The sequence below is a fragment of the Alligator mississippiensis genome, chromosome 1, assembly GCF_030867095.1.
Source record: "Alligator mississippiensis isolate rAllMis1 chromosome 1, rAllMis1, whole genome shotgun sequence".
Lineage (NCBI taxonomy): Eukaryota > Metazoa > Chordata > Crocodylia > Alligatoridae > Alligator > Alligator mississippiensis.
The window spans coordinates 328348331-328374377 of NC_081824.1; the positions used below are offsets into that span (position 1 = coordinate 328348331).

The window sequence follows — 26047 nt, forward strand, 5'->3', positions numbered from 1 at the left end:
CCTCTAAAGCAGTGGGAGCCAATTGGCAGCCATTAGCTCTGCAACATCTCCAAGTGCTAGTCTGATCCCCTACCCGTGCTTGATCTGCTGCTCTTTCTCCTTCCTGCCCTATCTACTGCTGTGCTGTCTGTTCCTTCTTAGATCTGCCACATGCCACACACAGAGGCTTCCCATGCTCCTCGTGTCACACACTGCTGTAGAGTGCTTTAAAAACTTGGACTGGTATTTGTAAGCAAGGATATGCTCCTATTTACATAATAGCATCTATGCTGGTGTAGATTCCACACATCATGCACTTGCATTAATTTTAAATCCATGTCTATGAGAAACTTGCAAAATTTAACTCAAAACTGTACAATCTAGGTAAGTAAATAAATCAGTAAGTGGTTAAATAGATAAAAAATAAGCAAATCACCACCAAATGTGGAGCTATGTTTTGGTTTTAAAGTGTTTTGGACCAATTTGCTAACGCTGAATCATTACCCTCTGCTGCCATGCAAATGAAGGGTGTTTTTCAACAGAGATGGTCTTTTGGAAAACAAAGTGATACAATAAACATCATAGAATGAATACACTCCTCCAACCTTTGAATGAAAGCAATAACAATTAATAACCAGGAAAGAATAAGGAACAACACGCACAGAGTTCTCTAATATCAAAATATAGCAATTTATTCAAGACACTGAATATGATCTGTTGATTCTCTCCTTAAAACAAATGAGCTACAATACACAAGGTGAATCTTGAGAGTGTGTGGGTAGGGAGAAAACAAAATAGGGGTTGACGTTGTTTCAACAGAATCTGGAAAATGCTTAAAAGAGAACCAAGTCTGGCTGCAAGTCTGACACAGACAATAAAAACTGCAGAAGCCAGAATTCAGAATTTCAGTGAGTGGCTGAAAGAGCATTTCTGCAATTGACAAAGAACCACAATTAAAAAAAAAAGGCAAAAGAGGAACAGAGGAGCAAAAAAGAAGGGAAAAAGAACAAAAAAGGAAGAAAAAAAAAAAAAGAAACCCCAAAAAAACCAAAGCAGACCCTTACATTTGACAAAGTGCACTTCACTTGGCTCTAAAATTAGCTAGTTTTTATCTTTAAAAAAAAAAAAAACAAGTCAAAAGGAAATTTCTAAGACGTAGCATGGGATTAGTGCGTGTTTAACCCTGTAAGTCAGGCCTTTTAATGCCCCATAAGGGACCCAGTGTTTTCTACATTGAAGATGCAGTATCCTCTTACCATATGGAACTTGGGTATGTATTCAAAGACTGAAGCTTCACCTCAAAGACAGTTCCAAAGCAGCCAGTAAAAGTATCATGCTAGTAACATTTACTGGTTTAGTTTGGGTGTCGGCAACCTTTTACTGCTACAGGATGAAGCTTGTGACCCAGCCCCCTGTTGCAGGCCACAAATCTTTGCCTCTGACAGCACCCAAGCTGCCAGCACTTACCCTTGTTGCTGATCCCTGGCCCCTCTGCACTGAGGGTAAGCTCAGGCACGAGAGATCAGCAGAGAGGGAAATGCTGCAGAAGGGATGGGTGGCACAATACAGCTCTGTGCCATCTAACCTTTGGGCTACCCTGGGCCAGATCAGACCTATAAGGGCAGGCTTCAGCCTGTGCCTTAGGTTGCAGACCCCTGATTAAGTTGGTCACTTGGCCATTTCCCTTTCAGTTTTTTTTCCTTCTAAGCATTATAAACAAAAACATTATATAAAACAACCCTGTACAAACCGTAATTATATTCTTACATTGTTTTTTCATGCTGCTGTACCTCGTATGTCCTGCTTACACTTATATGAAGTGTAAGCTTATATGAAGATTATCCACTAACTGCCATTGAAGGTTTTCTCATTCTTTTAGCATTTGTCTTTTTCTAGCTTTCAGTGCACCATTTGCAAAAGACCAGAGAACATACACAGAATTCTTTGGGATGACAGCACCTTTCGCTTACAGGCTTGGATCCTGATGAATTCGAAACTCGTGTTTTATCTCCTTACCTCCCTCTGTATGCAGCAGATAACTTCAGAAAAGAAACCCCCTGCTTTGACACCTTTGCAGTGTCTGTAGTTAATATTCCTGGAATTGTCTCCATCAGCTATAAAACACAGGCACTGTCTGTCTCCAGAAAGTTGTGCAGCAAAAGTAATTGAACTCAAATCACTCATTCTCATCTCTCCACATCTTCAAATTTGGCCTGTTCAAGAGTCACACAAAGTGCAGACTTAAAAGAAAGGGACTTATCAATGCCTTGTGCACCTTCAAAACTAGGTATTATTTGCCCATGAGCCCCACAGATATAGCCTCGGACTCACACACAACACAGGGAAAAGCTTAAGATGCCAACCACACACATATACACACTCACACAATTGCTCTATTGAGTAATCAATCCAACGTTCTTTATAAAACCTCATTGAAACTGTAATAAAGGTCAGTTTCCCCTTTGAGCACATACTGTTTTTTTTTCTTATTGTGAGTTTAAAGCGGTCGGGTAAGTGGCTATTATAAAACAGTTAAAAATGTCATGTGATCAACTAAAGGCATGCTCTCTAAGGAAAAAGAAACTAATATGAGTACATTAAAACAAGTACAATGACTCTTGCCACATCCAACCTTTCATTCTTTGGTGTAAATAGCAATAGTAATTAAGAACCCAAATCTCAAATAAATGTTTCCACCTCAGGACTAAATAATCCTCCTGGTAGTTCACTTGTCTTAATTAGCTACTCTCCAGTTTCATATCTTTTACATACAGTCCTGGAGTCACTGATGCTTTATTGCAGTGAAAAGGCTGAGGTACTTTACATATATAATCTGGAAGAGAGAGAATATCAGAGGAAACAAAATGCTAATTCCATACACTAAGAAACTTTTGCATACACTAAGCAATTTTCACTTCAGCATTTCACTGTTATGGACCTGGCTTGAAGGCACCTTTGCAACCTCCCAGTCCTGGGCTGGTTTAGGGCCTGGTGAAGCTCCTGGCCTGATCCAGGTAGATCTGAGGTACAGTCTTTGTCAATGGTTTTCAACCTGTGGTCCACAGGCCCCTAAGGATCTGTAGACTATGTCTAAGGAGTCCATGAAAGATGACTATGATCAATCAAAGTATGTGAATACCCCCACTTACAATTCAAAGGGGTCTGTACCTCCATTTGACATTTAGGGGTCTACAAATGAAAAAAGGGTTGAAAACCACTGGTCTACATTACGGCAACATACTGGGGCTGCCCAATGGTCCACAATACTGCCAGGAATCTCTCCATGTGGCCCTTCCCATAACATGCCTCTTCTGCCTCCAGCATGTACCCCCACCACATCTTACAAGGGGTTCTTTAGTAAGCAGGCTTTTAACTTTCTTCTGGCATGCCTGTGCTGGAGTATCTACCCCTGTGTGGATAGCTGGCATTTAGAAACCTTCTTCTCTGCTTGGAGCCTTTCACCCGTTAAGTGGATAACGTTAGGATGTCACCTAAGATGTCCAGTCTTATTGGTCCTATTAAATCAGTGGTACAAGTCCCACTGACTTAATGAGAGGAGGATCAGCCCAAAAAGATGACAAGTAAAATAAGGGACGGAGGGAAGCGGAATTCAAGCCTTATAGGAATGTAGGACCATTCATATAGGAAAGAAAACACACTATTCTTTTAGTTATTACCATGAGTATTTGTATATATGGACCCACAGAAATGAATACTGTATTATAACCTCAAACTTCTAAGTTCATTTAATAAATTTAAATCAGCATCAACACAGAGCCACAAAAATGAAATTAAACTATTGAAACTTCTGGCTGCAGGAAAATATTTCTTTAAAAAAATGACTGATCTGTTATATCGAATGACAATTTTCTTACAGTGGTTATTCAGCTGGGGGAGAGGAGTAAAGGATACTGCATCTTTCATGTATCTTGGATTCCATTTGCATCATTCTTTTCTAGGAATTACACAACCAGTTTATCTTCAGTGGCCATTTTAGGCTTTTAAAATTGTGTTTAACATAAAAAATATTTTTTTCCAAAAATACACTGGGTTCTTTCTCTTAAAAGTCATCTTTCTCCTGTAAAAAGCTTCCCCGGCACTGCATTCTTATATAAAGCACTTATTACACAATTTGCTGAAAGTGCCCTTGAGACGCTAAGATCTGAAGCATGGAGGATTTTTTTTTAAATAAGCGGGGGTGAGGGGAAGAGAAAGAGAGAGGGAGAGAACAGAAAGGAGAAGCAGTCTGTCAGAAGTTTTCACTGTCATGTCCACCTGGCTGCATCTACTATGGGCATATAGGAAAAAAAGAGGGGGAAAAAAGAAGAGAAAAGAAAGAAAAGAAAGGAAGGAAGAAGAAAAAGTGGCAGGGAAAATAAAAGGCAAAAAAATCAGTTCCAACCTAAGCCTGGGATCTTCCAGACTATAATATTCCAGCTGATAGAAAAACCACTGAACAAAAAAGTAGTCTAGAAAATAGAAAGTGTTGTGATTACAAAGTTGCGCATTTCATCAGTACAAACTGGTCTTCGAACGTCCTTTGGGAGAGCAACTGTAGTGTCCAAATTGGAAGGAAAAAAAATACAACACCACATGGAGGAGGATTTTTTTTTCCCTTTTGGTTTATCACAGCATTTTGCTTTTTTTGTTTGTATTTTTTTTTTTGGCACAGCTTTTTTTCTCAGCCATCAGAGCAAGTTCTCAGATGCAAACAAAACAGTGCAATGTCTAGCTGGTGGCTTCATGCTTCCAAGGCTGAATGTTTCAGGTGGAAACCATCCCCTCCCCCTCTGAAGTGACTGTGTTTTTACTCCTTGATGAAGGTTACGGACAAAATACTAGACATCTGTGGCCAGGGAGAGTTGTTTCATTGTACACTCTAACTTTTTTCGAGTTCATACAGTTCTGGAGCTGTTAAGAATAGTTTTGAAGAGTGCTTCTCCCCACACATTCACTGCTGGTCCATTTGAAATTTCTTCTAAAACACTTCATTTTTACTTCCGCAGATCTAGAACGCAAACCTAGAAAGATAGAGAGAAAAGGCTCAAGATTAAAAAAAAAATTTCTTGAATGCTTTTTCTGGGTTCTTCATTTGCATGTGTGTGTGTGTGTGTGTGTATTCATATTGCATTATAGATCTATATGTATGCATATGTTTCACACACATATACTGTATATTCTATACAAGCTTATCTTGCCATAAGGCAATTTAGTAATAACTGAGATAATGCATCCCAGGATATCAGTGACTGGGGAAATATTCTGCCTCTACCAGGTAGTGAATTAAAAGATGAAGCAGGACCTTTCCTTTCTACTTGTTTATCTTCTCTATGATAATCTCCAGGATTTGTATATTAAGGATCATGGAGAAAGAAAAAGTAATAATTGTTACTGACTTCTGAGCAAAGACTAGTATGGAAAAACCTACTGAAGGACTTGATCCAAAGCCCTATCAGTTGAAAGAAAACTCCATTGACTTCAGACAACGCTGACCAAGGACCAACCAAGGCAATAGTAATTAATAGAACAAAAATTACTATTGTATTTTCCCCCCTTAAACAGGATTCCTGTAACTATAAACAAAAACAAAACTGAAAATGCATGACTATTCAAAGAAGGAAAAAGTGGGAATCTGGCTGTGTGATCACAGCATTTTCTTATGCTTATGGGAAAGCATAGGTTTGCCCTGCCACTGAAAAGTATACTATATTCTGTAGGCCAGTAAGATAATTTAATAATGGTTTTGTGACACAACCTAAATGTACTCCTGAGAATAACTAAGCATAGTACTACGTTAGCAATTTGCAACAGATTTGAAAAACCAACTGGAATCAAAGAAATCCAGGGTTGCCTGTCTTCTGAAAGACTGATTGTGCCAGAAGTCAAGATAACTGCCAGTGCTTGTGTCATGTGAGTATATAAAGTCATAGCTTGCCCCACCCCTGGAATAGTCTGTACTTTTGGTTCTGTGTTCTTCTGGCACAGCAAACGTGGTGATCACTCAGTCAACTGCTGAGAAAAGTGCATATTGGCTTCTCAAGCTGCTGAGTATACTAAAGGCAGTGACAGTCAGCTGTCAGTTACAGTACAACCTCGTTATAATAAATCCACTTGGAAACAGGAGAAAAGTTTAAGGGCCCTGGCAGACATTACATCTATAGTGTGATTTTGTTAATCATGCTATGAATTTTTACATGTTACATGCTCAATGTTCAAATTATGCCATAATACAATGGCAAACCAGGCACACAAATATTTTTCTTTTACTCTTATGTACTTTTACCAGGCCCACAGATAGTTTACTTTTAATGTGGACATCTTTGTAACTGGTTTGTATCATTTGCGTTGTGCCTTAAATTGAACATATGGCACATGTGCCAGATGTGGGGCTGCCCTGTGCCCTGCTCCAGTGGTCACCTGAGTATTGGAATGGTGCATGGGGCAGCCCCAGGGGCCAGTATACAACCCCACCTGCCTGATCCAGTTAAGGATCATGCTCAGCTCAATTTGGGTTTGGGCAAGAGACAGTTCCAGGTCACGGTTTAGCCTCAGTTATCACAAGATCAGGATCTTAGAAATTTTATGCTCAATCCCAAAAACTGCGCATCCTGCCATGGACTTCTGGCATGGCAGGTCATGTGATGTTTGGGACGGCATATAAAATGCTGAAGATCCCACTGCAACATTTCTTTAACATTTGCCAGGGCCTTTAAAGAAGGTGTTTGCTATAAAATGGTTAGTTAACTGGCTGCAACATAATAATTAAAAAAATGGTTCCTGCTCTTCTTGTCAAAAGTGGGAAGTCACTATAAACAGTGTTGTTATAATGATATTGTACATATTGTACTATATTTACAGTATTGTACAGTATTGTATTTCAGTGGCAATCATGATTAATTGGTATTTTAGTATAATGATCAGCACCACCACCAACACCAAGGTAAAACCTCTTCTTTACTCATGAGTAAAGCTCTGGGTATCACGCTGAAAAATTCCTTCTTTAGGTTCTATCCTAGGGTATATTTCTGCTGTAACAGGGAACTTAAGGAATGAAAACAATGAAAAGAGAAAGTCTTAAGACAGCAAAGACTTTAAAATTTCTGCAACCTCCACAGCATGTTGCTGCATAAGGTTGATAATGGATGCGATAAAGATATCTTTTAAAATATTTTTATGTAAGTGTTTTTTTTTTTTCAGAGATACTACCAATTCCAGTGGAATTCCTCATTTTAAATATAGGGAACACCCCTTAAACATATAAGGATTTTCAGAACAGAAAAAGTTTATATTATCTATGGATATATTTGTTTACATTTATTTTTAAAAATTCCATATCTCTGATCTTTGTGCACAGATAGCAATAGTGCATGAACTTATTGCTGACACTCTTCACAGGGCATATTTCCTCCAAAATATTTACAATAAATGATTCAAAATGTTTACCGATCCGTCTGATGCACTTGCTCCCACTTTATCTCCTCTAGCATTCCAACAGACTTCAAAGATGCCTCCAGTGCCTCTGTAGCTATGTACTAGAGTTCCACTCTGGAAAGCAAACAATTGATAAATATTTGATACTTAATTTCTTTTTTTTTTTCATTTTAAGATGGGCAACACTTGCAGTGCACACTTGATGTTGTGGGTCTGCTATTAAGTATATGGGTAAGTCTGCAGTGAGGCATCAATACCAAGGATGAAATCCTGGAACTATTCAAATCAATGAAGTTTTTGCCATTGATTTCAGTGGGCCCAGCATTTCATTCAATTCTTCTCTGTGGGGCTGGACTTCACACTTATACCCTTCTCAATAGCCCTCTTTCAAATCTGACACCTGCACTGCATGATTGAGCCATATCAGTTTCACAGCTGGGAGGATCTCTGTGGTTTCCACTGTAGAAAGAAATAGGTGATTCACATACAGAACATTTTTTTTTTATTCACTAGGGGACAGATAGCTCTATACAAAGGGTAACCATATTCTTTTTAAGGATATCTGGGACACTAACCTCCACACCCCGCTCTGGCATACCATGCCACTTCGCCACTCTGCTAGACTGTGCCCTGCACCTGTGCAATTCTGGGAGCAAGATCCCACAGCTGGGAGCCCCCGCAGCTGAGGGGTGCCCAGCCAAATGAGAACACCATGCATTGCCATGGCTGGGAGACTGCTGCAATCTTCCAGCCTGGGGGGGTGCATGAAACCCTGGGGCTGGGACATCACATCTACATGATCCCTCAGACTCAGGGGCTTCGGGCACCCCTGAGGCTGGGAGACCATACCAGCTGCAAACTCGTAGCTCCGGGGGTTTCATGCACCCCTAGGGCCAGGAGGTCACAGCTTGGGGCTGCTGGAACCCAGCTGGGTCCCAGCACCAGAAGGCACAGAGCCGGGATCTAGAGTCCACAGCTGCTGGGGCTGAGTGTCCCCTCAGTTGCAGGACTCCCAGCCCTGGCTGGGCAGGGCACACCTCTATGGCTGGGAGCCCTGTCAGCTGACAGAGCTCAAAGCCACAGGGAAGACCCTGCAGCATGCATGCAAATTAAAGCTTGATAGTAACCAGCTATAAAGTTAGTATGCATTTTTGAGGTCTAACTTTACAGCTGCTTGGAGCTTTTTATGGTGTGATAGCTACTTTGAATGTGTAGCTAATCTCAGGTAATTGCACAATTAACCAGTTAATTTTTAACCAATAGTAATTATAACCAGTTAATTGCACGATAGCTATAACATGTAGAGGAGGCCTCAGATTCACCTTGTCTAACACATTCAGTACATACAGGTATATACACTTTCCAGTTATGATTTTGGCCATTAATATTGCATTTATAACATTATTCTATTCTGCATATAAACCAGATACCTGTGTATTCCATATATGGACACATTTGTCAAAGGATCCACTGGCCAGGTATTTTCCATCAGGACTAAAAGCTACACTGTAGACAGGTTCTTGATGTTTGGTTAATGTATGAATGCAGACTCCTCGTTCAACATCCCACAGCCGAACAGTAGAATCAAATGAAGCACTACAGGAACATTCAAATTAATCAGCAACTAATCAATAAATGATATTGGAAATATTTAAAGAGAACATTTCCCATTTAAATAAACATTTTAAACAGGAAAAGGATAGAATGGCTGATTATCCATCAATGTCTGGACCGCCTCATTGCAAGAAATTTGTTGTAGTAGACGTGTGCTAGATCTCTAAACATTAATAGAGGTTTACTGAACAAATGTAAAAGAAATTAACTCTAATACTATCTCTGTCCATAATGACTAGCTCACCACTCTGTAATAAAGAGTATTAGTAACTGTAAACTAGGATAACCTGCCTCCAGAGAATTTCACTTCCTGGTCCTCACTTAATAATCAAACCTTGTTTCAGATTCCCTAATGCAGTGGTTCTTCTCATCCTTTTTTACACCCACTACCTAGGAGCTACTCAGTTTTTTGCAAAGATCCTCCTGAATACAACATTATGGACTAGAGAGCAGGAAGAGAAATCCTTCATATTCTATAAAAAACAATTCAAGAACAACAAAGGCACAAATCCCACCAAAACTAACTGATGAACAAAATCAATAAGGCAATTCCCCTATAATGCCATAAAGCAGAGGAAGTCATACTGTGCTGAATACTAACCCAGTAGTACAGCTATCGATTGTAATTACTAAAACACATTTCTAAAAACTTGAAGGACGTTGTATCTTGAATGAATGAATGGAAGGTGAAAGTTTAACAACTATTCTGCATCAATTGATCAAACTATAAAAATATTAATATTAATATCCATGTCATTTTGCTTGTCCATGTCTCTCATTAGAGCACATCCAATTGACTACTGGATGATCAGATCCATAGATTTTACAATAGGGCCGCAAGTAAACAAATCCATTCATATCACTTAATTTTCCTTTTCTTGCTACTCATTTCCTTAGGATTTATAGATGATTTTCAGTTTTATTTACAGATATTGTAGGAAAACTGGATGTAGGACTAAAGACAGCTGGGTAACTCTAGAGAATCCCTTGCCAACACAACTCATTTACCTTTATAAGTACTAGGGATAGACAGAGGAGCAGGTTACCTTGCTAACATGATGTTGGAGTTTGGGTTGCAGGTGCCTGGCCCTGTAGGACTCCATTTAATAGTATAAATCTCTTTGCTGTGGGCCTGAAGGTCATGTACACATGTATCTTGCTTCATACTCCAAATCTGTGCCAGGAAAATGAGGGAAAATCAGCGAGGTAGCTAAACTTCATCATCTTTTCCCAGGTAGGCAGTTTCAACCCTTTTCTATGTGCATGTTATTTATCACAGTTATATATCTGACATGTAGATAAGAGACCTCAGCTTAATTTATTGACCTAGCAATTTGGCAAATGCAATATACACAGCTATATAATTTAGAATAAAGTTTATGAAAGTAAAATTTATTCACTAGATCAATAAAAGCTGACAAGAGTTACCTTGACCATGGACCCTGGATTGAATTAACTTAATTCTGACTTTCATAGGTAGTGCATCTTAGCTGGGTATTTATTTAGAGGTTAATATTAGCAATTTAAAAAATAGGACTAGAATACTTAAAACAGATTAGAGTTCACTAACTGTCCTATAAACCCCCAATGAAGGAAGGAGACCAGTGGTTCTCAACTGGGTTGCCAAAGCACTGCAGGGTGATGCAAGACCCTTTTAGCTTCTTGCTGCCACTGCAGCTATAATCAGGTGGAACTATACCATGCACTTCCTGCACAGCCAGATCAGGAAGTGGTTAGGGCAGGAGCATCTGCTCTCATTGTAGCCCTTCCCAGGTCAACCCTAGTTAGAGTCTCCTGGAAAGAGGAGTGAGGGGCAGGTGGAACTGGAAGCATGCAAGAGGTGTGCCGTGTACTTCTGCTTGGCTGTGGCAGTGCTGGTAGTGCACCCCTTGATCTGCCCTCTCCTTCCTCCTGGGCCATGTGCATCATTTTATCCATCTCCTGTCCCTCCTGTTCCTTCAGTGCTGCACATTCAGCCCGGCACCTCATCCCTGCTGGCTGGACATTTCCAGACTCTGTCCATTATGGCCCCAGGACTGGAGTTCAGGAGTGATCACACTGGAATAGCTAAGGGCACAGTTTGGCCCAGCAGTTCCCAGTCTCCACCAGTGACCTGGGGTCATGTGTGGGGAGTCCATATGTTGCACAGGCAGAGCCAGGAGAGCACTCCCTTCCAGTGACCAGAGGTGAATATAACAGAATTATAATAGGGCTGTCAATTAATCACTATTAACAGGCCCAATTAACACTGATGCCAGGCCATGCATGGCGGGGGGCCCTTCCCCACTCACTGCTGCTGGGCTGCGCACACACACGTGGCCAGCAAGCAGCCAGGCAGGGTCCTGGGAGCAGACTCGGCAGCTGGATGCAGGTAAGTGTAGGTGGGGAGCAGGAGTTGAACAGCCAGGTCTTACGGACTGTCTAGGGTGTGTGTACATGTGTGAGGGGGGATGAGTGCCTGTTGGTGCTGGGGAAAGCTATCTGGGCACTGGGGCTGTGGCAGGATGAGGCACCTGCCCCTCCAGCAGGGGAATGGGGTGGGGTGGCTCTCTGAGGATGGCGGGGAGCTCTGTGGCCAGGTGGATGGCACAGGGGATGGTGACTGTGCTTTCAGGGGCTGGGCAGCCCCAGAAGAAGCTGCTGGGGAGAACTGGGGGGAGCAGGGGCTGCAGATCAGGAGTGCGGGGCACCAGCAGTGCCAGGGGGCTGTGCGTTGGGAGTGAGCTGTGCCCTCTACAGGTGTCTTCTTTTTTGGAATTGGAAATATACTAACCCTAGCTTTGACCCTTTCACTTACTGTACTTAATTACTATGCAGAAATTAGCACAGTTCTACTGTGTTTTTATGGCAGTGAGTTGTAACTGAAATCATTATTTTTGCAAATATAGAAGAAACATCCAAAATATTTATAATAAATTGGGATTCTATTATTGTTTAACTGAATGATTAAAATTGTGATTAATAACAACTATTTTTTAAATCTCACAATTAATTGCAATTAATTTTTAATAGTTTGACAGCCCTAAATTATAATGATAGACTGGCATATTAATCAATACTAGAGTTATAATGTGCATATGTTATAATATTCATAATAATTTATATTAGATTTTTAAAATGGGATACCATTAAGTTCTGAAAAGTTTTGGAAGGGTGGCTCGAGTCTAAAAAGTTTGAAAACCACTGAAATAGAGGGTGACACCATGGTACCAATTTATCAAATCACTTCACAGATTAATCTTCATTTCCACTTCCATCCCTACTCTGTTGATGTAATGGTTGGTTTTATTGATGCCTTTAATGACATGTACGATAGGAAAATATTTATGCAGCATTTTAAAGTCCAATACTTCAGTATCGGCAAAAGAATAAGTTGTATGGATACGAGAAATTTTATAGTTCAGCTACCTGACAAATGAAAAAAAATCAAGCAAATTGATATGGTAAAAAATGATTCAAAATTACAGATATTCAGTGGCAAAGAGATACCAGAAAAAGCAATAATGCTCCAACTCACAGGATGTAAATTAGAAGCACGTGAAAAAGCCAATGTGTTTTTAAGCTGCGCAAACAGCAGCTTCCTATTGTTAACTAGGAACATAAAACTACACCTGGAAATGCCACACCTGGCAAATTCTATTTTACTTTACATACCCAAATGGTGATTACCTAGCTATATAACTGCCATTTTTTGGCATTCATGAGCAGTTTGTGATCTGACTCCCTATGCAGCATTTGCAGTGGGCTGTACTTTTGCTGGACAGGCATGTGGCTCCGTATGTGTGAGTTAAGTCATGAAATTCTACCTAGAAGGAACTCGTAACAGAGGAGAGGCCTCCCATGTTTTAGCCCAAAAGCCTAGTGGTTAGGAAATAGTCTAGTGTTCGCTCAGGAAGTAGAAGACTGAGGCTCTACAACCCTTTCATCCAAAACCTACATCTCACTTCCCAGCACGGTGCTCTAACCACCAGAACACAAGTTAGATATCTCCAGCTCTCTTCTTGAAGTTGGCCTCTTGGGCAGCCAAGAGAGGGAGATACATGGGGTCCAGAGAAAGAGAGCAACTTAGAAGGCTTGGGGTTTGGTGAGACAGAAGTTGCTCAGGCACAGCACAAGCACTGTAGCAGAAAACTCCCCACTGCTTTCCATCCCTGTTATCAACTAAATGCAAGATGCAATTAATGGCTCAGCTTCAAGAGGAGGTTTAAATAGGTGACAAGGCAATGCCTAACCTGTGGCCTGATGGTTAGAGCATTATACTGCTAAAAGATGCCACTTCAGTTGTAACAGTGCTTAGACTGCTAATAACTGAGGCAATCTCTGTGTTACAAAATTCTGCTGGTCTAACTATTAGGGCTGTGCAAAGCTTCGGGTGCTGATTCAATTCGGAGGAGATTCGGCCTGATATGGTGGCCGAATCTCTGAATCCAAATCAAATTGGGAGACCAATAAAAAGGTCTGAATCTATTTGAAGCTCTCTGAATCAATTTGGAACAGATTCGGAGAGCTTTGGAGATTTGGGCAGTCCTTGCTCAATGCTGCAGGGAACTGGACCCAGACTCTGTCCTGTTAAGTAGGGGGTGAGGGCTGGAGGAGGGTGGAGGGGATCATGGGGGGATCACAGGCCTGTGAGGCCCTATCCCCTGCCTGCTCCTTCAGCCCCCCTGAGTGCCCCTTGACCCCTGCCTGCTCTCCCAGCCTCCCCCCTACCATGGGTACCCCGCCTGGCCCCAGCTCCCGGTTCTTTACAAAAAAAATCCCCACACTCACTGGCTGCTGCAGCAGGCATTGGGGCTTCTGGGGGCTCATGGCAGAGCCCCCCACGCAGCACAGGGCAGTGGGGGGCAGCAGTGATAGCCCTCCATGCCTGGCAGGAGCCAGTGAGTGCAGGGCTTTTAAAAAAATTTTTTTTTAAAAGAGATGGGAGTTGGGGCCAGGTGGGGCAGCCATTGATGGGGCTGAGAGTGGGTGGAGGATAGGGGCTCATGGCACAGTTCTCCATGCAGCATGGGGCAGTGGAGGGCAGTGGGGATCGCCCCCCCTGCCTTGCAGCAGCCAGCAGAGGCGACCCAAACAGGGTGTGGGGACCGGGGCAAATCAGCCTCTGTGGGGCTCCACCCGCAGACATGAGGAAGCCAGTGGCAGATTTGGTGGTGGTAGGGTGGGTGCTGAGCAACTGGAGGTGCCGGATTTGGTCGGGGTGGGGGCGGGGGTGTGCTAAGCAGTTGGACGTGAAGTAGGCAGCAGTGTGGAGTCACTGTAGCTGGTCCACCCGGCTCTGCAGGGCCCCCCAAAGTGCGGGGACTGGGGTCATTGTCCCAATTTGCCACCCCCTGGGGATGGCCCTGGCAGCTGGTGAGTGGGGGCTGTTTTGTTGTTGTGGTTTTTTTTTTAAAGAGCTGAGAGAGCAGGTGGGGGATGGGGAATCATAACAGATCCCCCCAAACAGCGCGGGGCACTGGGGGGCAGTGGGGATCACCCCATCCCACCTGGCAGCAGCTGGTGAGTGCTGGGCTTCTTTTCTTAAGAGCCAGGAGGCTAGGACCAGGTGGTGCAGCCATTGATGGGGCTAAGAGAGTGGGTGGAGGAGGCCTGTTTGATCTGGAGATTCGGCTGATTTAGCCACAGCTGAATCTCTGAATCAGATTCTGCTGAATTGATTCACAACAGTGGTTCAAATCATGGAATTGAATCACGCCCCCTAATCGACCGAATCCGAAGTGAATACTAGCTGCTTCACACAGGCCTAATAACTATATGAAACAGGGCTGTGAAGAAATGTGAGCCCTGCCTGATAGAGATGTGTTGGCAGAAACCCTAGTGTAGATACCCCCATACTAGAAAAACTGCAACAGTATAGCTTGTTTCACTTGTTAGAGTAGATACATTACACTCCCTGATTGGTGACATAGCTAAATCCCCACTAGGCATGCTTTGCTGGCATGGAGCGATTAATGTATTTATCATGCTATACATTTTAACATTGAATCAGTGAATTTATGGCATGATAAAATGGCAAACAAGCCACAAGGACATTCTACATTTAATGTATAATATTTCTGTGGCCTATCTGTTTCATGTCCTAATTTGAATGAATGAATTTATAGCATGTAGCATTGGGCTATCTGGTATAGTTTTATATGTCCCTGCACAGAGAACTTATTGGCTCCCCAGGTGTGCAAATATTTAAACCTATTCTATGCAGCTTGATATTGGGTGGGGATGACCCTGCTTTGAGCAGGGGGTAGGACTAGATGATCTCCTGAGGTCCCTTCCAGTCCTAATTTTCTATGATTCTATGGGTCCATATAACAAGGACAGCTTAGGACCTGGACTTCCCAGTGCTCAGCTGGATGCACCCCAGAATGGGCTGGGGTGCATGTTCATGGCTATTAGGGAGCTCCTCAGTTGCCAGTCCACACTGGGGTGCATGCAGGTGGGGATCAAGGGGCTCCCTGGTCCCAACTGCACATTTCCACTGGGACCACCTAATCCCTGGAGGTAGCACTGAATCCTGAGTCTGAGACCTGGTGCTGATCACCACAAGGTCCCAGATCTCCTGAGGCAGCCCCCAGTCCTGGTTCCAGAACCTGAACCTTTTAAGTGCCTATGAAGGAGTGCCAATGCAGCCCAGCATGGGTGAACCATTCCCTATGCAGAGCTTCCTTCTCCACAGTTGGGTGATTGGGATTTGAAGAGTTTTATCACCAATCCCAATCACATGCATCCTGCTACATACATCTGGCATGGCAGAACATGCAATTCTGGGGATAAGGCATAAAATTCCTCACATCCCAACTGTGTGATACTTTTAATGTCTTCCAGGATCCTAAGATGAAGTGGGCATTCACACACAGTGGGCATGTCTACACATGATGCTTCATTGTCGTAGCAACGTGTTATAGCAATGTAGTGGCCATGGGGAAGAACTGTGATACTGCTGCTATGTCGCTGTAGCAGTGTGCTCCCTCAGTACAGCATGTTGCTATGGGGATGTAGTGGCTAAAAATAACCATGTGCCATTGGCACAGTAGAGGCTGTTACAGCAGTACGGGCCTTTTCGAAGTACTAAATGACAGCACAGTAACAACGGTGCTGTAGGGGCACATGTAGACGTGCCCAGTATTTAGTAGTATGACAGCATCATTCTAGAAAGAAAATTATGCAAACAGAGACAAGATGTTTTTTAAACACCATGAATGGAAAATTACCTTTAATGTCATGTCATCAGAGCAGGATGCTAGCAGCATACCAGAAGGGTCCCATTTAATTGCATTGACTTCATTCTGAAATAAAATTTGATTTTGTAAGTGAATGCTCCAAGTAGCCTGCATTGTACCTGACACCCAGCAGAGGGCTCTCACGCATTATCACTACAACACGTGAAAACACTGCAAATGCTTATCTTTTATGCTTTCATTAGCTTATACATGAATGAAAACAGAACTTTTCTTCCACATCTTAATACCTAAATACAGCTTAGGAATGGAAACTATGCATGTGTGCATGCATTACTGAATGTTACATACAATTAGCTATCAAATTTCTGACTTGATCTGTGGCTGGTACAAGTTTGGGATACTCCTCCCACATATGACAGATTTAAACCAACTCTAGACCTAGATTTTTTAATGCTGTTGCAATCAACTAATTTAAAACAATTATATTATGTTGACCAGAAAAGAAAGACCAAGGAAGCTGCGGGCCCGCTGTTAAATAACCAGGAGGAAAACTTAACAGAAGTTGCAAAGAGGGCAGAGTTCCTCAATAGGAACTTTGCCCCAGTCTTCACACAGTCAAAAAAGTGTTTTTATTGAGATACCTAATAATGATCTTTTGGGTAAAGAAGGGGCAAGCTGAGGGATGAGATAACAAAAGTGACCAACAGCTTTTGATGAATATAAACAAATTGAAGTCAGCAAGGCCTAATGAACTTCATACCCAAGGTACTGAAGGAACTGGCTGAGATCTCAGAGCCCTTGGCAATAATATTCACTAAGCTATGGGAGACAGGCAAGGTACCCAAGTACCGGAAAAGGGCTAATGTAGTGTCCTTCTTTGAAAAAGGGAAAAAAGGAGAACCCAGGGAACTACAGACTGGTTAGCTTCACTTTAATACATGGGAAGTTAATGGAGCATATCCTAAGGAAATCCATTTGGAAAAGGAAAGGCTGATCACAAGCAGCCAGCATGGACTTACTAAGGACAAATCGTATCAAACAAACTTGATCTTCAACAAAGTGACTACTTGGGTGGATGAAAGGAATCCTATGGATATAGCGTATCTGGACTTTAGCAAGGCTTTTGACAAGATCTCACATGACCTTCTCATAAACAAATTGGAGAAATGTAGGCTAGACAAAACTGCTAAAAGATGGATAGACAACTTACTCAATAGTCATAAGGAAAGTGTATTTATAAATGGATTCATGTCAGAATGGCAGGAGATTTTAAACAGAATCCCACAGGGGTCTGTCCTGGGTCCAGTGCTGTTCAACATGTTTATTGATACTGGAAGTGAGAGCTTCTTAAGTAAGCCTACAGACAAGATGAAACTTGGAAGGATTATGAACATGCTGGAGGATGGAACTGCAATTCAGAAAGATCTTGAAAGATTGGAAAGTTGGACAGGATGAAGTCCAATGTTGACAAATGAACGGTGTTACACTTCAGGAAGAATAATCAAAAATACAATACAAAATGGGTGACACCTGGCTAGATGGCAGCCCTACAGATAAAGATTTGCGAGTTTTGGTAGATCAGAGACAACATGAGTTTGTAGTATGATGCAACCACATAAAAAGTGAATGTGGTTTTGGGACACATAAACAGAAGTAGTAGGTGCAAGACATGGGAGGTAATACTGCCTCTTTCCTTGGCTTTGGTTAGGCCTCATTCTGAGTACCGCATGCAGATTTGGGTTCCACATTTTAAAAAGGATGTTGAGAAGTTAGAGAGAGTCCAGAGGTGGGCAACAAAAATGATTAAGTACTCAGAAGGCACATCATATGAGGAGAGGTTGAAGAAGCTAGGCATGTTCAGTTTGTGGAAAAGGCTCTTAAGAGGGGACATTCCAGCAGTCTTCAAATACTTGAAGGGCTTCTATAAAGAAGATGGAGAACACCTTTTCTCTCCTACTGCAGAGCAGGACATAGACCAACGGCTTGAAGTTGCAGCAAAGTAGGATTAGATTAAATATCAGGAAAAAAAAAACTTCTTCAGAGTTAGAACATGAGACAGTGGAATAGACTGCCTAGGGAAGTTGTTGACCTCCAGCACTGGAGGTGTTCAAGAAGAGTTTGGACAGTCACTGGTCAAGGATGATCGAGGCATAACTATGCCTATGTTCTACTACTGGTATTTCCCAGGCTTCTGGGCTCTGCTGTTTGCCACATGGGGTTGGATAGAGATGATGACCTCTCAAGATTCCTTTCAACTCTGATCCTCTGTTATTCTCTGATTCTATTTTTTATGTTTCTTATATCAATTAATACAAGGCATATATTCTTCTTAGAAGAAATGTAGGGAAAACATTTTGCAGAGATCTGTATTCCCAAATAATGCAACTTCAGAGTAGTGCTCATCTACCTAAAAAGGCATGTGCTCTAAAGTGCAAAGATAAAATCCAACTTGGACTACTTGAGAGTTAGTGGCTCTTTAAAATTTCAAAATCATCTTTCTGTCTGCAAAACTCCTATGAAATGACTGTTATACATGGAATTAGAGGAAACCTATTTTTTCCAGTTTGTGCATTTTACAATACTTTGCTTTCCGTAAGCCTAATATTTCCCCTATTGAGTCAGTTAGTTTCACCTGCCTTTTAATACTAACAGATAAGAAGAAAAACATTTTAGGGGCAGGAAAGTGCAAGTATACTCTTGTGGGCAATGACATTACCTGAAAATATTTTAAACTTATATTTAATCCACAAATGCACACATTCAGTTCCACATATAGTTATCAGGAATTGCGCACACATACCTCAGAACAGACTCTGGACCATGTGCAGGATGGTGCCATTGGTCTGGCTGCTACACTTTTTGAGATGAATTAAGGATTGTAGCCATATGGATTTGTAGTCCTATATGGTCTACATTTCCTTTGACGGCCAGTAAAATGGAGTCACTAAGTGATTTAACAAACCTATACAGGGCAGCGGTGTTCTTTTTATGAAGCAAAGTCTGAAGCATTAAACATTAGCATTAAACACAAAAAAGAGTACGCCCTATGAGGAGAGACTAGAGAACCTGGACCTTTTCAGCCTCCACAAGAGAAGGTTGAGAGGCGACCTTGTGGCTGCCTATAAGTTCATCACGGGGGCACAGAAGGGAATTGGTGAGTTTTTATTCACCAAGGCGCCCCCGGGGGTTACAAGAAATAATGGCCACAAGCTAGCAGAGAGCAGATTTAGATTGGACATTAGGAAGAACTTCTTCACAGTTAGTGGCCAAGGTCTAGAATGGGCTCCCAAGGGAGGTGGTGCTCTCCCCTACCCTGGGGGTCTTCAAGAGGAGGTTAGATAAGCATCTAGCTGGGGTCATCTAGACCCAGCACTCTTTCCTGCCTATGCAGGGGGTCAGACTCGATGATCTATTGATGTCCCTTCCAACCCTAACATCTATGAATCTATGAATACAGAAGAATGTGAGAAATGGGGAGAAGGATGTGGGAAGTACCTCTTCATGGATCTCACCTGATTAGACCAAATTGATTCTAAAACTGAAAAAGCATGAAAAGCAAATTGTTCCCTTCTTCACATTTATTGAAAGAGATTAAAAATTATGGAAGATGAAATTCTGTTTAGAACTGTGCCCTTTATTCCATGATATATATAAAATGCTGATGTTGTTTGAGCTACAGGTTTGCTTTATCTTGTGATTTAGAACAGCGCATCCTTTTTCTCAGGCAGTGAGGTACTGCCACAGTATGCGTCTTTGGGGAAAAGCTGGAAGATAAACACTTTTGCTCCTGAAACACAGACACTGTTTAACATCACCAGTTACCACCTTGGCTACATGTTGGTAACGACTCTCAAGGCTAAAATTTCAGGCGGTTGAAACTTACTGTATGTCCTTGAAAAGTTTTAACTGGGCGATCACAGCCAAGTCTGCATACATGAATGCACATGTCAGTACTACAGGAGGCAAAAGTAGTGTTGTTCTGCCAATCTACATCCAGAGCAGGGGCTGCAAAGCATAAATGACAGAGTGAGCATTAAGGCAAAGAGATACAAAGTCCCCATGCCACCGACCTAACCAAAGGGATAAAAAAAATAGTCACTGGCCTCTTATAGACCTGGAAGAGTTCATTGCTGATGTGAAGTATAGAGACTGAAAATATGCTGTAGCTGTTTTAGGAGCTCAATTTTTTATCTGCTTGGAGAGAGGGAAACTTGGATATTTCATTTGGCATCTTCTGATGAGAGCCCTTAGGCCTTCAGGCAGTTTTAAGCCTATTGTTTTCCACACATGTCAACCTGGCTTAGCTTTGTTTTATAGAGAGGCACCTTTATTTGGTAGGGGATCAACCTAGGATAAATTGATTAAGCCTGGTTAAGTAAATTAAGAATATCCACACACATTTTAAAAAACACGTTAATTGACCAAAAGCCAATTTAAAGCTAAACCACTTCAACTTTGGATACAGACAAGGCCTAATGTATTGTATTGTTTTGTTTTGTTGCCAAGGAAATCTTTCAGCTGCCCTCCTGAGAATGAAATCTACTTTTTATTTTCCAAATACTCTTATTGTGCATGTGCCAGTAATGATGACAATTTATATTGGCCAAATACGTGGTGCATGTTTATCATTAAAACGAAAATGAGACCATTGACATTCATAATCTTGAGTTATTCTAAGCAACACTTTAAAAAGTATAAGGATGGGAATTTATCTGCTTGGGGCGGGGCGGGTGGGACGGGGATACCAATTAACTTGACTACATTTGTCCTGTCTCTATCCTCATGAACATTGAAATGAAAATAAGCACGTCATGAGAGATGATGGCACTTTCTAAATCAGCAGGTGGCTTTCATTTAACTCTCTCCCATTAACCAAACAAATGAACAAACAAAACCACACCCAAAACCTAAAATCCCAGCTATACTGAAAAGGCTGAATTAAAGGCTTCAATTAAAACTGTCATTTATAATAATGAATAACCAAACCAAAGCATCCATGTGATTTGGTACAGGAGGAAATATTAGAAAAAAAAATAATGTTTTAAAAAAGAGGCTGCTACAGAGATAGGGGGAGTCAATGTGGAGACTGGGAGGCAGCCTGAGATTTTGATTTCCTTGGACTGCTGTCTGTCTTACATTTGTTCTGTGCGGCTTTGAATCTTGTGTTTTTAAATAAAAAATGATGGATAATCATTAGTATTGGTTTCCTTTTGGGTCTCCTGGTAAATTTAAGAAATTTCAGTCTAGAATTAATTTTCTAAGACCTATCTAGACCTGAAATTATTGAATTATAATGGAAGGGCCATACAAATAAGAACAGTGTTACAAAGATATGGTAAATTAAGCCTGGTTCAGTAAATTATGCTTAACATCTCTAGTATCAATAACATGTTTACTCAAGATATAAGGAAGCAAACAAACAAAAGATTTTGGAGAAAACAGCCAAGGGTGTTATATGAGAAAGGTCAGCAAGACCTGGTGTATGGCGCCTTTGGATCCAACCTAGGGAGCTGTGACTTTGGTGGCATTTAGCATCGGTGACTCAGCCTATGTCTCACCAGTCAGGCAGCATGGGCTCTCAGAGGGGGGTTCTGCATGTGTTGTGCCACTGTCAGATAGCAGAAAGAGGCAGCAGAGGTGGCTGGGTCTTAGTGCCCGTATACTTCAGACCCAAACTGATTCATTTCGGGCCCCAGCCAAAAAATGTTGCCAATCCCTGCTTTACAGAATGAGTAATGTGACTGCAAAAGCAGAGAAAGCCACACAGGCTTTTAGCCAACTGGTTGCTTTAAAAATTTCATAAAATCACCACCAAAATTCAAGAAATGCAGTTACAAAAAAATAAATACCAACAGTAAAATATGTTTATTATGAAGAGAGGCAAGTGACAAAGCATGGTACTGTAATGACTAATTAGCTCAGCTTTCTCTTGCTTGTTACACTGTATCAGTTTAATAATTTACTCCTGGGTGGCACTTTGTATGCATGTCCAAATTTCGATAAATCTGAAAATAGGATTCTTCCAATTACGTTTATTTAAATGAGCACTTGGAACATGTTCTGGTTGAAGTCTGTATGTGGCTGAAGAAATCAGAAGGGCAACTTTATAAAAGGGTTAAAAAAAGTGGTTTATGGAAACTGTAGGTTTGAACCTAAACCTGCAGCAAGACCCCAGGCTGTAGGGAATTCCAAGGGGATCAGAGGTCTCCAGGATCAGATACAAAAGGATTCTGGTTTGCCTAGACTAGGATAAAAGGGTTCTGTGTACATGCACGCATACATGTGTGAATCTGTGTGAATGTTTTCATTAATATGTGCTAAAAGTCTATGGCTGACCAGGCAGTACAGACTTTTATCATGTGCTATGATGGGATAGTCAAAACACAAGTTCCTCTCATGGCTTTATATAACTCATTTAATAAGTGCTAAAGGCAGTGTGATTTGTTTGGACTAGACTTCTAAATTGTGTTAGCTGGAAATGTTGCACCTTTAAATCCTAGTCTGCACAAGGACTTTGGTGGTATGTGATGTTTCTTGGGTGGGGGCAGGACGGGGCACAGAACAGCTTGCTCTGGGGAATGTGGGCTACAAGGACAGACTTGTTCTGATGTAACAAGCTGATCCAAAGCCCGTTGGAACAAATAGAAAGACTCGATTGATTTCAGCGATCTTAGAATTATATAGGCTTTTGGCCAGGCAAGAGTGGAGATCCCAGAAGCATGCAACATTCTTAACTGTATTACTCCATTTTGAAAATTAACATAATCAATCTGAAATGAACAATAATACTAGCCTCCATACACCTATTCATTCATATTTTGTGAGTGTAACAAAACCGCTGTGTATGTGGTAGAAGTTTTACTTTGAATGCTTTGTTATGTGCATCATGATTACAACATTGACTTAGTTTATTATTAATATAAAAGCATGGGGATGTGTGCATGATTCACATCATTTTCAATTATGGCTAAATTTCCTTGGTGCACCCAGTTTCACTAGGATAAAATGAGTTAAGCAGATGTAGTATCTTTATCAGCTGTGCCATGTTACAGTGTAGGGGCTGATTCTGAAGATTGGTTCTCTTGACAAAAAACAAAATTCGAAAATGAACAACACCATAATTTTGCAAATGGAGGCTGCTTTTGTTATGAGGGCTGTTAAGTGCACGGGCTAGATGATGACTGACAAAGCAGCAGAGCGAGAATCTGACAGGTTAATGGACATACTCTGTGGGCAGAACTAATGTGACTGAATATACTCCGGCTCAATTTGTGTTAGAGTAAACTAATCCTTACATCACCATCTACATGTGCATTTAAACATGGTAGCTTACTACTTGTATCTGACAGGACTATCAGGCAGCACTGGGCCCTAATTGCTGTGTATATGCAGAAAGTGACACTCTGTAGCTAATTCATCTGCTATGCAGTAAAGAATCTCGTGCAGATGTGCCCTGTGTTTTCTACTGAATGCAGCAGACTGTGGATCATTTAAATTCACGTGATTTGCAACTCGCTTGATTCTCAGTGGGTTGATGAATTAAAAGTAAATAAGCCACTCAGTTGTTTGCTATGGCTTTTACTTCAAAGGGTACCATATGTCTACTCATCTAGAGCTCTTTGGTAGTCCCATGCAAGCTCTTAACTGCAATTCTGAATAGTCCCAGTTATTCTGCAAATCCTTGTTTTGCAGGGGAGCTAGGAAACTAACTGTGCAAAGTATCCGGGTTCTACTATAAATATCTCTTCCTCTAATGGACATCAGTAATATCTAGGTTGGTTTGGATTTTTACACTGGGAAATAAGCGCTGTTTTAAAAATTAGGATCCTGGCAGATGTTCACTTTAAGACATGATAGTATCTAATCCTTGATCCAACAACTATGCATCCTACCATACCACACATGCTTAGCAAGATGCATGATTTTGGAATTGGGGTTATTCTGGGATCCCCCTGCACCAGAAAGATGAAACCAACAAGCTGATTGTCATTTGGGGCTAGGAACCAAACCAGTCCCCAGCCCCAAATGACAATCATCTCAGCTCACGGGGAGCCTAGTATTGGGTTGTGACAGCCCAGTGCTGGACTCCCTGGGTACTGCAAGCTATAAAATCATGTGTGCTGCCCAATTGAGTATCACACATGGTTTTGATGTGTCCCAATGGTTGGGGAGACCAGCATCAGGCTGCTGTAGTCTCATGTCCAAGGGAGCTATAAAACCATGTATCCTGGCCAGATGGGAGTCACATATACAACTCCTCACGTATGACATATGAGGTTTTGACAAGTCCTGGCCACATGTTCAATTTAAGGTGTGACATAAATGAGCCACAAAGTTATTCTATAGTATATTCCATTGTATGTGGAATAAGTTTGTGGCTTGTTTACTGCATTGAGTTGCACATGTGGCCAGTCACTAAAGCACAATTAACCTGTTAATGGTGCCTTAAATGTAATGTGTGTTGGGGGTTTTAGTTAATAAAACAAAAATAACATATTTCTAAGCACCATTTAGGACCTATGGTAGACCAGACCATTACGTTTAAAAAAACCCTAAATCATAGATTGCTGTTATCCTATGGGAGGGGACTATAACATATTTTGAACAAGAATTTGGATGTTTTAAAATAATTAGAGTAGTTTTTTAACCTGGAATGCCATTATATGACTATGCCTGATATAGCTCTTTCACTGTAAACACTTTTCCAGGATCAGATTTTGATCCCAACTACTATTTAGTAAAGGATGACATCCTACTGGGTTGGTCGTGTGGGCAAGACTAATAAGTAGCTTGTTCAGATGGGACCAAAACCTTACACATGATCTCCACCAAACTTCTGGAATAGTACAATCCAGAATTTTCACTGACATCTGAATTTTGCTACTCATTTGTAAGAAAGGGCAAAACCAAAATCTGAGATCTAAACTTTGGGCTGTTTAAAATCCTGTCCTGGGTCTAGGTCTTTTAATTCAAGAAATGTTAAGTGGGAATAGTTTTAGTAGCACTTGCTGACTCTGGATGGTGATGGGTCTGCTTCTTAGCCCCAGGGAGCTTTCCTAGAGCTCAGGGCTTTAGCGGGAACCAAACAGGTCTCAGAAATCCCCACAAAACAGCTGGTAATGCATAAAAAGCAGGACATGGCACCCTGGTTGAGAATCACTGTGCTAGAAAAATACTTTAAATTCTTTGAAAGTCCATTTCAACTGCGTACCTATGCCTGGCAAATGATGCTCTCAAAGAATTTCTAATTGAGCATGTAACCGAGTCAACATGGTCAGTGCTCACAGAGCCCCTCATCTTCTCTTAAGCAGAAAACAAGAATGCAACCCAGTTGTTTATGAACGGCAAGGCACACATCCATTTAAAAGTTGGTTTTCGTTTCAGTTGTATCTTTTTTCAAAGGGATATTTTCAGATTGCTAACATCAAGGGATTCAGAAAAAAATCACTTTATTTACAAAAAGCTAAAATGGCAATTACCTGAATGGAAAGGAAACTGCTGCTTGGCTTCTCCTGTGTGAGCATCCCAAATTATTGTTGTCTATGTCCAGAGGGAGGGAAAAGAAAAAAGATTAGTGACCATTCCTCTTGGAAAGTAACAGGGGGGAAAAAAAGAGCTCCCTGAGGACCAATTCTAAAAGATAGCTTGATAAAATTATTGACTGCGGGGTCCCTTGGGCTGTTGCAATGCTGTATAATATAAATCTTTTCCAATACACTAGTGATGGGAAAATAATGTAAGTGTTGATATTGAACTGTCACCATTACGAAGAAAGCAATGAAACCAATGGAAATAGGCTGCACAACTCTGAAATGCATTCGCCAGGAGATCGGACTGAGAAA

At 41.4% G+C, this 26047-nt stretch overlaps 1 protein-coding gene across 3 annotated transcripts in view; it reads right to left on the reverse strand.

Moving 5' to 3' along the window:
• Positions 1 to 645: 645 nt before the first annotated feature.
• TBL1X (transducin beta like 1 X-linked) overlaps positions 646 to 26047 on the reverse strand; it is a 321636-nt gene continuing 296234 nt past the window's right edge. For all 3 annotated transcript variants that reach the window (XM_019495106.2, XM_059720930.1, XM_006273491.4), the window contains 7 exons: positions 25685 to 25745; positions 20089 to 20210; positions 16236 to 16310; positions 10071 to 10198; positions 8841 to 9006; positions 7423 to 7524; positions 646 to 5000 (listed from right to left, as the gene is read on the reverse strand). In XM_019495106.2, coding sequence (XP_019350651.1) covers positions 4974 to 5000; positions 7423 to 7524; positions 8841 to 9006; positions 10071 to 10198; positions 16236 to 16310; positions 20089 to 20210; positions 25685 to 25745 — 681 coding nt within the window. In that variant the 3' untranslated portion in view covers positions 646 to 4973. The remainder of the gene's footprint in view (positions 5001 to 7422; positions 7525 to 8840; positions 9007 to 10070; positions 10199 to 16235; positions 16311 to 20088; positions 20211 to 25684; positions 25746 to 26047) is intronic.